Source organism: Podarcis tiliguerta (assembly GCF_965153285.1).
Source record: "Podarcis tiliguerta genome assembly, chromosome: 14".
NCBI classification, from domain to species: Eukaryota; Metazoa; Chordata; class Lepidosauria; order Squamata; family Lacertidae; genus Podarcis; species Podarcis tiliguerta.
In genome coordinates this window covers 37,866,862-37,880,916 of record NC_139547.1, presented here as the reverse complement: position 1 = coordinate 37,880,916, position 14,055 = coordinate 37,866,862, and the positions used below count along the sequence as shown (strand labels likewise).

General features: G+C 44.7%; 1 protein-coding gene and 1 long non-coding RNA gene across 9 annotated transcripts in view; one reads left to right on the top strand and one right to left on the bottom strand.

Moving 5' to 3' along the window:
- MRTFB (myocardin related transcription factor B) overlaps positions 1-5,615 on the bottom strand; it is an 88,681-nt gene extending 83,066 nt beyond the window's left edge. Inside the window, exon 1 of one of the 6 annotated variants that reach the window (XM_083412530.1) lies at positions 5,519-5,615. Coding sequence is in view for 2 of the 6 variants with exons in the window: in XM_083412526.1 (XP_083268652.1) it covers positions 171-233 (63 nt within the window). In the remaining 4 variants the exon portion in view is untranslated. Of the gene's footprint in view, positions 1-170; positions 304-669; positions 788-5,518 lie in introns of those variants that run through there. The other 5 variants (XM_083412525.1, XM_083412528.1, XM_083412529.1 and 2 more) reach the window with 5 other exon arrangements.
- Positions 951-13,243, top strand: LOC310664029. Of its 3 annotated transcripts, XR_014504745.1 has the most exons (4): positions 1,548-1,810; positions 2,880-2,951; positions 9,714-9,846; positions 12,820-13,243. It is a non-coding gene; the product is annotated as an uncharacterized lncRNA (long non-coding RNA). The 3 variants fall into 3 exon arrangements; XR_014504744.1 differs by having other exon boundaries at positions 951-2,951; positions 12,833-13,243; XR_014504746.1 differs by having other exon boundaries at positions 1,548-2,951.
- The last annotated feature ends 812 nt before the right edge of the window (positions 13,244-14,055 follow it).

Here is a 14,055-nt window from a genome sequence, read left to right as displayed (position 1 = left end):
ATCTGGAGATGCTGGCCAAAGAGGATGCAGTACTACTGTGTTACGACCCTTCCCCTTAAGTTTCCAGGTACAGCAGGTACCTAAAACCGCCGACGCCCATGATCAGTCCTGCTGACTTTTGGGAAGGGCGCCATCCTACCTAGTGGTTCCACCTCTTCCCCTCCCCGCACCTTGTCATAGTACCAAAGAACCCGAAAATTAAGACCCTGCGGCGCGCGTGCTGGCACACACATACACACGTATGTAAGCCTAACCCGCGCCGACCCGACCCCGGCAGCAATTTTGCAGGCTGCAGAAATGCAGCCACTTCTGGGGAGGGTCCCCGCGGACTTCGCCGCCTCCTGGAAGCCCCGCCCCCTCTGGACCCCGAGGTCACAATCTGCAGGCGCTCGCGCAAACAACCCAGACCGCGGAACGGCTGTGTGTGTGTGTGTGTCGCGTGCGCGCGCGCGGTGGAGAAACGTCGCCCCCTTCTCCACCCCCCACCCCCGCCCAACCGCGACCCTTCGCCTCAAGCCTGCGCCGCCGTCGCGGGGGGTAGGGGTGGTGAGAACGGGAAAGAGGGGGAAAATAATTTCTCTCAAATATATAGAGTTACACACATTACGCCCTCTCCTCCCCTTCGTCAGCTGAACCCCGCCGCGAACCCGAAGTCCGCCCCTCACTCACCCTCTCTGGACGCTACAGCCGCGGACATGTCCTCTCGCGAGCTTTGGCGGCGAGAGTTTACAAAAGTCGAGCGAGAGGAGGAGGGGGGGTGAGAGGGGAGAGCACCGTGCGCGAGAGAACCGGAGGGGGGGTGCGTTGGTGGGCGTGACGGGGAGACCCAGCGCGCTCGGCTGATTGGGCGTCGCTTCAGCGCCGAAGCGCCAGGCGGGCAAAGGTGTTTGCGAAGGGGAAGGCACGCGACGCTCCCTCGCGCTAAAACCGTTGGCTTTCCTCGAGGAGAGGGGGGTGGGGAGAGAGCCGCCCTTGGCGCCACCTCTTCCATCCGGGTGTTTTCCCACCTTTTTTCACCCCCCCCCCACCCTTTCCACCTCCTGCTTCTTTTGTAACTCTCTGAGGCGAGTTGGCACAAGTTGCGCGAAGTTGCCAGTAATGCCAGCCGGAGCCACCTCACACTTGGGAAGCTTCTTTCAAGCGTTTCCTTCCTTCCTCACGAAACAAAAATGCGTATAAACGAAATGTTTAGGGAGCGCGCGAGGAAAGGCTTGCGGCACCTTAAAAGGCACAAGCTGCAGCCCCTAACCCCGTTTACCTGGGAGAGCAGCAGCATTGAATTTAATAGGATGTACAATAAAGGGAGGAAATGTAACGAACAAGCAAACAACGGTTCACAGCCATTACCTCATAACTTTCTCATAAGACTACACAGTGAATTCGATGTTAAAGGGGGGGGGGGACTTTCTATTTCATATTTCTTAACTGGATTGTTATTTTAACTTCATAATGAAAGTTTTGAAAACTTAAAAAACTAACAGAATTTCTTTTTCACCAGACCTGGTTAGGATTGCGCTTTAAGAGATTTATTTGGCTGTGTAGCCAACAGTCCTACCAGGAGTAGACCCACTGAAATTAATGGCTGTGTCCATTAATTTCAATGGGTCTCTTCTGAGTAGGACTGGCATTGGCTCTCTCCTGTTGCGGCAGATGCTCTGGTGGCCTCAGGATCTTGCTTCAGGGCAGAAAAATAGATGCCGCAAATCTTTCAAAAGTGCTACAAACCTGCACATGCTCAGGGTCACATACTGTAAATTAGTTGCCTCCTCTTTCCCCTTCCTGTTTTAATCCACAGCCAGTGCAGTTAAAGGTGAAATTTTCCTCCAGCCTTCATATTTCCATAAATCTATGCGGTTAGCACACTTTCAAGCAGCAAAATTTTTCCTATTGTTAACCATCACCGAGACAGGAAATGCTGTGCCTAATGAATTCCTTCCTGTCACACAGATGTTACAAATGTGTTTGAGAGACCTTGCCAGAAATCAGTGGCTGTCTTATCTGTGATAGTGATTGTACAAAACTAAGGGTTGTTTGATTGTTAATTTTTAAAAGCATGGTGGTCAAGGGTCTGCCATTATTTACTTACATTTATATCCTGTATTTCTTTTGTCATGGAATCCAAAGGAGTGTGTTGTAAATGTTGGGCACTTTATTTTTAAAATCAAATAGCCATTTCACTTGGCTACAAATACATATATGAATTTGAGTTGGTTATTTGCTTAGCTCCAATACCCAGCCTATATCCTCCATTTCTCACCTTTCCTGTCACAAAAGTTGGATACCCCCACTCTTTGCAATATTCCAGGCAGTTCCAGGCACTCACACAGGGTCTATGTTCTCTTGGAAAATTTAACGCATGGCAGAAACTGTTGTAGCTTTAAGAAGTATTATTTATTCACATATTTACACCTACAGTCGACATGGAGAGTCCAGATCTTACATGTTCATTTCAAGAGGAGTTTGTTGCCCACAACAGTGCAGCACTGGAGTCAAAGGCATCTCTCCCAGCCAGTCCAAGATCAATCACTCCCTTTTTTTCTCCCCCTTGTTCCCAGCACACCTTGCTAAAGACACTCTTTTCCTGTTTCTTCACACTCAGTTACTCTGGCAGTCTGCCCAGGCCCAAGATTGCTCTCAGGTGGGCCATCAACACCTTTTGTCATGTTAATGCCTCTATCCCAGGTGGAAAGCAAGCTTAGCCTGTATTTTGCCCACTTGCCTGCAATCTTCCCTTCAGTACTCCAAATAATCAAAATCCTACCATTTTTAAATTTCTGTGGTTTAAGAACCCTCTAAAACAGTATTTACTGCATTTTAAACACCTGCCCACTCCTCCACAGAGCTGGGGTTCTTCCCCTTTGATTTTTTTTTTTTTTTAGGTTGGTTAGGCTAAGAGATCGTGAACTTCTTTTGGTTACCAGCAATGAAACCCCACCCATGTTTGTTCAGAGGTAAATCCTATTAAGATGGATGCAATAATAGTATATTTATTCTGCTTTAGGTTTTTCTACAGTGTTTCCCCAGTGTTAGTAAAGGTAAAGGGGCCCCTGACCATAAGGTCCAGTCGTGGCCGACTCTGGGGTTGCGGCGCTCATCTCGCTTTATTGGCCGAGGGAGCCGGCATACAGCTTCCGGGTCATGTGGCCAGCATGACTAAGCCGCTTCTGGCGAACCAGAGCAGCGCACGGAAACACCATTTACCTTCCTGCCAGAGTGGTACCTATTTATCTACTTGCACTTTGATGTGCTTTCGAACTGCTAGGTTGGCAGGAGCAGGGACCGAGCAATGGGAGCTCACCCCATCGCGGGATTCGAACTGCCGACCTTCTGATTAGCAAGTCCTAGGCTCTGTGGTTTAACCCACAGCGCCAAACGCGTCCCTTCCCCAGTGCTACATTATTATTATCTGGAGGGACAGCAGCATAGCACAATCAAGTCTAAAAATAAAATATGTGATACGGAATATGCAATGATTGGAAATGAAACAGAGTCACCACCCCAAATGTTTACAAGCTCAAACAATATTGAAAGTGGGGTTGCGTGTTACTTCCCCAAAAGCATGATGAGCACAAATCACAATGAATACACAATAAAAAGGACGTCTGGAAGGGATCTTAGCTACTAGGATACAAAGCATTTTGTTACAGATCCCCACTTGTACATCTGTTTCAGACCAAAGAACCCCCAAAGTGGTGTGTTCCTGATGGAAAATGCAGTTGAATTTAGCATTAGTTATGCTGACAAACTATGTGCAAGAGCTTGAAGAAAATGTCCAGAGGAAAGCAGCCAGATTAGTTTAGCATTTCTGTAAACAAAAGTATTACCGTTGAGTCTCCTTTAAGTCCTTAACAATTGTGTTTTTCCAAAAATAATCATAAGAAAATAACCTGACTTTATTGCAGAACTAAACGGGCTTCTCAAAAGAAAGTATGGAGCCAGTTTCCAGTTTCCAAAACCAAAATCAAGATAAAAAAGGTGTATTATTAGATCTCAGAAAAAGAAACCATACATATGGAATGGGGAAATGTTCCATGAGTGTTTTACCCTGGAGTATATCTAATTAGGCAATCCCATTTTCTAATCCTTGCCAAAGATGGTATAGCATCCTGGTCCTTTTGTTTCTTTTTATTCACAAATACTACCCAAAAAAAGTTGGGTGGGAGGAGATGCATACATTTAAAGCACATAAAGAAAAGCACTAGATAAAAGTGTGGCACTGATAATACTACTAATGGATATCCTGTGTTTCTGGTTGCTGGGCAGCCAACTTGAGAGTCCAGGAGGTTTTAAGTGCTCCTGATCCTGAATATATTATTTTCTATATAACTTCTCCCTGCACTGAAGAAGTTTATAGGAGATTTTAAATGTAATCAGAAACATTGGAACCTGCACTCAGTTTCATAATGGGCTGGACTAAATTGGAACCTCATTGTCACAGTGACCATGTAAACATACACTACCCTCAAATCCAGAGCTGCAACGGCCACTTTTTGAATCAATACAAGTTTGGTAGCTCTCTGGGTAAGCAGGCAAGGTTGACTTCCCACCCTCATAATTTATATTGAAGGCTCCTTAGGGACAGAGAGATCTTTTTTATTTTTGTTTACAGAAGTCTGTTAAACCCTGTAAATGTGTTTTGATGGTGCTGAATAAGAATAATAAATGAGGAACTGGATATTGCACCTCACAGTAGGAAGCATGGGTACATGGAAGCAAAGACATCACTTTGGACATTCTACAAAAGAGTGTGAATCCATCCAGATCAGGAGAGAGAGACTGGCTAGTTTAGCACTGTCTTTGGGCATCCCAATGGGGCCAGAATCTACTCTCATTTTTTTTTTACAGGTGGTCTGTTTTCTCTTCTTGTCTGTGGCTGGGTGGTCAACACTCTGAGCAGTCTTTCAAGTTCCATGATTTGTAAGCAGCAATGAGCTCAGTTGCAGCCACACTAGAACTGAAGTTGATGCAACAGGGACCAACTAGCAAGAACTTGAAAGGGTGTCTGCCTGCAGTCAAGTTCAAAAAGTTAATGAGCAAGTTCAGAACCTCCAGCCTGCTTCACAATTGGTCAAACCAGCTCAGAACCTCATTGTCATAGCAACCATGAAAAGATTACATGATCATAGTGACCATGGAAAGTTTTCCTGGGTTCTAGAGCTGCAATTACCACTTTTTGAATCAATATATTGTTACAAAAGCCCAGTGCCAGTCCTTCTCTCTGCCAAGCCATGGAAAGAGCACATGGGATCTCAGACACCCACACAGGGTCTGTGTCCCTTTGGAGAACAGAAGACACAATGGAGGCTGTCATGCTTTAAGAAATAGGGTTTACTCATCTATTTACACCTTCAGTCTGCATGGAGAGAGTCCAAATCTTACAGCATGGCCCAAGCATTAATCAAAACCCTGGCAGTTGCTAATTTGTAGGCTTTACTCCAAATCTCTAACAATATGTATGCTAGCTCTCACAGGGTCCATTGGTGGTTAATTAGGCAAGTGTCCTGAACCCCTAGCCTACCTGGAAGCAAGTCAGTATGTCAAGTCCCCAGACCATGGTCAATCCACATGTCCAAACCGAAGCAGTCCAACAGAGATCTTGAAGCATCAAAGCCAAGATCTATCAACATGCTGCCTTTTTTTATACTTTGCATGCTGATTGCAGCGTCTGGGCTTGATGAGGCATGTGATTCTCACCTGTTCCAAGCCTACTCCAGCTGAGGAATCACACACCTTCTCCCAGAGCTAGCAAGCCCCACCTAGCCAGCTAGGGAGCTGGGCTGTGGGCCATTGCCTGCCTTAGTCTCCTGGAGCACCACTGCTGCTGCTCCCTATGCCTTAGAGCCCACTGTGTTCATGGGGACAGGGGCTCCTCTGGCTCTGGTGATGGGTCCTGTGGCTCTGGGTCCTGTGCACTGGCCCCCATCCCCTCGTCATCCTCCATCACCCTGTGAGTACTTCCTACTACACCAACGTCTCCTTCCCCATCCCCAGCTTGCCCCGGTGTGTCCCAGTCCCAGCTACACCTCTCGCTAGGATCCTCTTCCTCCTTCCTGTTGTCCTGCCAGTTCATGACAGCAAGGTTGCCACCTGGAGTAGACAAGACATTGGGGGACCAATATTAGTGGTCAGGGAAAGCCTGTGTCTCCTGTTTATTTAAAGTGTTTAATCATGTGCTTCAGCTGAAAACATTTCCCAGAGTGACTTGCAAATGTAACCGATCAGCAGTCACTGACCTCATTTAAAAGACACAGCATGGAAGGAAAAGAGGTTGGGATGGAGGAAGAAACAACAACAAAAGCAAACTTGTCACTATTTCTAATTACTCCAGGAGTCAGTGGCGTAGCTTGGGGGGTGCAGGGGGGGGCCGGCCGCACCGAGCGCAACATCGGGGGGGGGGTGCACTCGCACTCGCAGCTCTCTGCCCCTACCTGGCTCACTCACTCTCTCTCACTGCAGTGCTGACTGTGCGAATCCGATCCGAGCCGCCAGGTTGCCGCCCACTGTGGAGGGGGGTGTGCCAGGCATGCGGTGCGGTGCGGTGCGGAGAGAGAGCGAGGGACTATCTGGGGGAGGGACAGTGCAGCGGGGGGGGGCGCAAATTACTTGCCTTGCCCCGGGTGCTGACAATCCACGCTACGCCACTGCCAGGAGTAACCCTCCAGATGTTGGACTATAGCCCCTGCATGGCTAATGGTCATGGTATGATGGGAGTTGTAGTCCAGCAACATTTGGAGGGCACCACATTAGAGATCTCAGAATAAATAGGCATCAGACAGGGCTGCATATTTGCTTAAAACACAGCTTTAGGGATTCCACAAATAACAAGTGGGAGAGGCAACAAAGTATTGCTGTGTGGAATGCTGCTGTTTAGAATCCCATCCGTTCCACCAACAACCACCACTCATTTTCTACACAAAATAGTCAGCATTCTGTGTCCACTGAGCAATCTTCATCATACTGTTTGTGGTGTACCTCCCAACCCTACTGATACCTCCGCTCATGTGTATGTGTGTGGTACTCTTGGCTACACAAGCAGCGGCGCTCACAGCCTGAACATTGGAAATAGAAGGAATGATATCAAAAGAAAAATGTTCTCCGGTTATAGGGAGTTCACATCTGAAGGCAAACTTGTCTAATTCTGCACTTCTAATTCTGAAAGGATATGCAAACAGAGACAAAACTGTCATTTGAAATTAGCTTATTAGAATTTTGTAACGCGGCTCTCCAGCCAAGTAATATGTATGAAAACGCACATGCTTGGGTAAAATGTGCATATAAAGGCACACATTAGCAACAATAACATACAAAAATGCATATTAGGTTGAAATGCTTTGCAAAAAATGTGTATATTAGACAAAATCGCATATAAAAATGTGTACAGTATATAGTAGGATATATTCACACAAAAAGGCTGAAGAATTTTAATGGGAACTTGAAAACACAAATTGCAAACTGGTATGGAAACATAGGCAAAACCAGAATTTTTGTTAGGGTGGCAGGTCTTTTGTTGGGGGGAGAACCTCGGGTTGCTATGTATTTTAATTGATTTTTATTGATTATGAGGGACAGCTGCCCCCTCTTGGCTACACCCACGTATGGAAATGTAGGGATCTAAACGTAGAACTGGAAAAATGAGAAACTGAAGAAACCAAAATGCATGAGATTCTTCCATGCCAACTGATTAATGTTAGGAGGTGCTCCAAATAAATCTAAATCAATCAATAAATACTTGTAAAAGAAAGTCTAGAGAGTGATATCCAATGATGTGTGGCTGGATTTCCCTTCTCTCTTCTATCCTCTGCAGCCCCCAAAATTGTTCTGCAGGGTCCCCACCCCTGCCTTTGCAGCAGATTTGGTCAACATGTGGGGGGCTGCAGGGAAGAGCAATCCCATTGGAGTAGCAGAAATCCATGCAGAACTGAGTATCACTCAGGTCACTGGAACAGGATAATAATGGAAATACATTTTATAACAGCCAGGATACCAGGGGAAAAGAAGTTCAAATACTTTGAGGTTTAGTTTACTTTAAGTACAACTCTGGTGCCAAACTTTTTTTTTTTTAATGAACAGCTTTTATATCTTCTTTCTCAGCTGAATTGAAAGGCTTTGCATGGAGGCTTTAGCAAAACGAAGAGAACACTCAGTCCTAGCAACAAAATGAAAAACAGAACAAGCATCCTAAGAGAAAACTAAGCCCAGTTTACCCCTCGGATATACAGCTCTAACATTTTTTTAGCTGTCACTCCTCTGGTGGTGCTATAGTACTCCCCCCCCTTGTGTTTTTTTTTGTTTTTTTGTTTTTTTTTTAGTGTGGCATCTTATCCAGAGTGAATTCAATCCAGTTTGCTGTCTAGATGAACTTGGACTGCAGTTGTTTTCATAGTGACCAATCAGGATGTTGGTAACTAGCCCAGTCCGGATTTCACTGTTAGACACGACAGGTTGACATTGTTCAGAAGAGATGAGTGATGAAGCTTTTATCACATCTTTTTAGCTTGCCATCTGCTATTAATAGCAAAGATGTTTTCCCTGTTCTAACTCCACAAAGATTATAAAGTAACCACTCACATGGGAGGCATTTTTCAATCTATTTAATATATGAACAGAAAGTGTTATTGGCACATTTTTTTGACCAGCTCAACATAGTTAGAAGGAGGAACACAAGCGATTGCAGCAACTGGCCATCAGCAGTCTCTGAATATAAAATAATCTCATCTAATGCACTGGACTATAGGCAGTCCTATAAGTATTTAAATTCAGAGTGGGGCTGCAAGTCTGCTTCTAGTTAGAGTAAGGCTAAGTTACACAGTCACTGCATCAGAGCTCCCAGTTGGACATACTTGCAAGTACATAGGAACACCAGAAGCAGTCTTCTACAAAGTCAGACCATTAGTCCATCTAACTCAATCTTGTCTACACTGACTGGCAGCAGCTCTCCAGGGTTTCAAGCAGGGAGTCTTTCCCAGCCCTATAGGGAGATGCTGAGAACTGCACCTGGGACCTTCTGTATTCAAAGCAGATACTCTACCACTGAGTGACGACCTTTCCCTAAAATAGTTGTAGTGGACAAGTCCGGTGTTAGCACAAGGCATGTTCGGGCAGGTGCTGGACACCTGCCATCCCCCTCACACATGAAGAGATATTGGCACTATGGGGCTGAGCAGCTTCTGACTGCCATCTTGAATTTGTCCCCAACACCCCAGAAATAGGGACGTCCTAAGTAAAAGCAGATCATTCCAGGATCAAATCAGAAACCAGGACGGCTTCTGTAAATCTGGGTCTGTCCCTGGAAAATTGGGGCCCTTGGAGGGTCTGCATTCTGACATGAGGAGAGGTGCAAAGAGTATATCTCTGGGGCAAACATGGCAGTAGCTGAGGTAGTATAAGTTTCCTCCACCCCACCTGATGGGGATAGCTGATGAAGGGGGCACTCACACACCATTGTGTGGTCCTCTTTTTCTGCTCTTTTAGGTGTGACAGCCATTTTATGTTATGTTACATATCCCACTATGGGCATTTTGCATTGTATTACATCCTCACGGCAGCCATTTTGTGACTGGTACCCATTCTCAAAATTCCCAAAGGCCCCAACAGGCCCCCCAAGAATGGTGACCCTTTACCCAGTTGAATGGCATTGTACTTCACAGGCCAGCCACATGCATAACTGCATTAATTTTTTTTAAAAAAGTATTTGTACTCCTTTTCTTCCACAGGATTTGCTCTTGAGAAATGTCACTGGGGAAGCTGCCTTAAATCAACAACAGTTCTTACACACCAGCAGGCGTGACTTCTCTGCGCTGGTAATATGAGACTTTGCCTGTATCTATGAAAATGACGCCTGGAAACGTAAGCTAAGAACAACTCCTGCTTTATATATAGAAACTGTTTTATTTGCAGACCAGACCCAGAATAAATAGTGAGGTAATTTTTAAGAGGAACCCAGAGCTGTAGTCTGTTAATGTTAACCAAACAATGGAACACAGTTTTGCCTCTTGATTTCTGGAAGACATTCATTATCGGAAGACTAGTAGCCTCTTGTTGAAGGCAGCGCCTTTTGCATTTATAGTATGAGTCACAATACTTTCTCTTTGAGGTTCTTCCAGAACACTTTCTGCATCCTGATCCTATGCAGTGGGAAGGAAGCCCCACTGAGTCCAACAGGGCTTACTCAAAAGAAAGTGTTCTTAAGCGGGACCTGCAAGAACATGTTGCAGCATGAGGTTCCTGTTCAGGAGTTTGAGAGAAGCTAACCATGTCCTTTTACAGGAAACTCCATTCCATTTCCCCTCCTCAATTAATTTTGAATCAAATGAACAAATGTACATAAGGGGGAGAAATAAAGAAACAGAAAAAGAGCTCTTCTGGATCTCACCAAAGGTGAGGACAACTTGGAGAATGGGAAGACCTTGAGAATTTCTGTGGTATGTATTAAAAAGAGGAGGCCTATAGAATAATGCAGCTGCTGTGCAAACCAAACCAAAAGCATAGCTGTAAACGTTTCCCTTCTCTTGCGAGGAATCCTATTCGGAATAAGGGAATTTCCCTTTAAAAAGTTGAAAAGTTGACAGCTATGCAAAAGTAATGTTTGGAATCCTACAGCACACTGCGTGTGTGTGTCATTATTTGGACCATCTATTATGCAAGTTGAAGTGGATCATTCTTTTCCGTTGAAAAGCTGATCTTGTGCTTAAACGTTCCTCTCTTCAGACCTGTGGATTTGCAGATGCAGGTCCCTACAGTAGGATGCTTCCTCCCCTCCTCTCCTTTTTTCCCCTTTGGCCTTTGGGATGTGCCAACTCCTATTATTAGGCTTTGTTGGCCCTGCCCATTTGTCATGGTTCTACACCAGCTGAAGCGGGAGAAAAGGGGAGGGCAATAAATAAGCAGCCCCCATTTGAACAGGACTAGTGTATCACTGCTTCCAAGTGCTGTCCTCCTGCCTTCATTCAGTGTACAGAGGGTAGGTACATGTTCAAGATGCTGTGTTGTTCCTAACTATTAAGAAGAAACAAGGACTGCGTTATGAGTTAGATTAATGGTCTCAGTTTTGTTTTTAGTGTGCTATTGCAATATTTAGCATGGCTCTGTGGGCTGGTGGGAGCACGACACACACTCAGTGGGAGCTTTAAATAGAAGGGGACGACTAGGGTTCTGAACAATCCTCCTACTAGAGAGTCAAATTTAACAGGGGCTAGCCTTGAGATCTTTGTATTACAAGGACCATGATCTGGTTAAAGGGTGGGGAAGCTGTGCATCTCTCTCATCCCTGAACAAGCTGGCTGGGGCTGATGGGAGCTGGGAGTCCAATTGCATATCTGGGAGTCCAATAGCATGTCTGGCTTTTGAGATCTCGGTGGAGGAATGAATCCCTAGGCGTTCTAGTTGATTCTGCATGCATTAGTGTACACACAGACAAATGGTTCTAAAGGGCAAGAAGTGTTCTCAGTGGTCAAACGCTAGTCATAGAAGTCTTTGCTCTCATTAAGTTTGATGGATCCCATCTCTTTATGTGCCTTACTGAATATCAAATACCTTTTTTGTAGGGGGACAAGCTTTTGTTTTGTCTTTTGTATCTCCTGTTTGAGCTATTTAAACATGTAAGTTGCCCTGCATGGTATCATCTTAAGTTGGAAGGGGCGTTTCCTATTCTCTTAAAGGCAGGAGAGTGTAAGATCCATTAAGAGCATTGTAGCACATTAAAATCAAGACAAATTTATCATGGCACTTCATCAAATGCACGAGGTGTTGCACATGGGCTCTAGGTGCTGTGCCCCTGCTCACATTGCTCTCCAACCCCACCAACCTCCACCTCCTGCCAAACTGCCTCACCTCCCAGTACCCCAAACTCCACCGCTTGATTCCCTTAGACAAGGGATCATTTCCACCTTGCAGGCCAGCTTTGACAGGTGGGTTGGGCAACGCACCTGTGAATCACATGGCATCACTGATATTACGCAGTTATCAGGTGGATTGGCCTGCACACCTGTCAAGAGCCTCCTCTTGCCACAGCTGCTCATACCAACACCATTTCTGTCTCAGCAGTCAAGTGCAATGAAGATGCAAGTAGCCGGCAGTGGCATCAGAGCAGGATGGTTGTGGGGGAGCTGCTCAGTTTCACCTATTACTCTGCAGCTTACCTGGCCCACTGGCCCACCTGCTTGTCTGCCCACCTCCATCTTGCAGAACAAGAGATTTGGCACTACTTTGCATAAAAGTCACGACCTTTTTCTACAGCAAAATGCTGTTTATTCCCAAGGAAACGGATTTACCGTCAAGGTAGTCGTGATGGTGCTATGATTTGGGATGAGTTAAAATGCAAAACTGCACATGCTCAGGACATTTGCTCCTTTTATATGAATACAGGGCACAGATCATCCTTCTGTTCCTGACCATAGTTACTGAAGATTAATGCAAGTATTAAAAAAATAATTATCCTGTTAATACAGGGAACTCTTCAAAAAACAATGAGTCTTGTAGTACCTTAAAAGAGCAACACATTTTATTGTGGTATAAGTTCTGAAAAGGGGAAATCTGCAAAGATATACCATTTGGAGGGTACTCAAAATTGTTAGAAATTCAGGGTTATTACAACATAGAATTAAAAATCCACAGAAATATTCCACTAGGAATAACATGTCCTCTAGCCCCAAGTGGATATCTTTCAACTCCCAAGTTTACATTTTTGTTTGATTTCTACTAAAGCCAAAATATTTCACAGATAATTTAAATGTTTTGACCAGGAGTGCATGTGTGCGGAGTAGGGATGGGGAGTCTGTTTCAATGGGTCCAAGAATTAAATGTTTAATGACTACCACACAGGCAATTTTTGCAGACTGGATTGTGGGCTAAAAATAAAGACAACACTCAAAGACGCGTGCTGCTCCTTGTATGTCCCTGCAGTCTTCCAAGAATGAAAGATGGAGAAGTCCCAACTCTTTAGTTCCTAATCAAAATACTAAAAGGCAGGCATGATCCTTACCCAACTTCATTTAGAGGAAGAATGGAAAGATCAGTCAATTTCGGTTCTCTTAAATCCAGTTCCTCACATTTTTGCAACAATGTGTGATTTAAAAGCAAAACAAAACAAAAAGGCCGCTTGAAAATCCATCTGCATCTTAGGGCAAATTTCTCCTAATGCATTTGTACGCCATTTTGTCTAACATATACATTCCTTGCAAGAATCTTCCCTAATATAATGCATTTTTGTATGTTATTTTCATGAATACATTCATCGTTATGCATACTGTCCCCTGATATGCAATTTTTTTTTTGTAAACTTTGCTTGATTAGAGAACTGCATCACAAATTTCAGATAAGTGTGAATTTTGAAGGATGGCTGTGTTTTGGTTCTCATCTTGTTTCAGGATGTGTGAATTAGGTAGCTTTGCCTTTCAGTGCAAAATGGATCAAATTTCTCTTCCATCCCTAGTTCAGATAGGCTTCATATAAAAATAGTATACCTGTCTGAACTTGCCCAGGCCTTAAAACTGGAAATTTCACATTTTGGTATTTGCAATTAAAATTGGAAACTACACATGACCTTAGCTGCAGAGTTCTGCACTCCCTAGTTTTCCTCTGACACACACAAATTGCAAATGCAAGACACTTAATCTGGATGAGGATGGTGTGTGTGTGTGTTAAGGTGGATATAAGCTATTGTCCCTCTTGCAATCTCTAATCAATTGAGGCTCTTTGTTCCTGCAATCTGTAATGTCAAAAATTCCCATTGAAGCAAATTCAATGAGAATTGATTTTTTTGCAACGGAAAAAAGCAAACCACAGACCACTGACCAATTGCATCTGGAACAGCTCCTGTTTGCTGATTGCTAGCAACATCCTTCCAAAGGAATGCTAGACCAGGCAGACCTCGGTCTGATCTGCAAGGTGCTGGCTAGGTTCTTAACTACGACAGCAGACTTTGGATTGCTTAAACACCAATCAGTAATGCCATAATTGTTAAAGGATTCTGAGATTTGCTTTGTGAATACAAAAGCAGGAGCTGCGGCAAAACACTGCAGGGTGAGTGCTGCTGTTCAGGATTCCAGCCCCACCCAC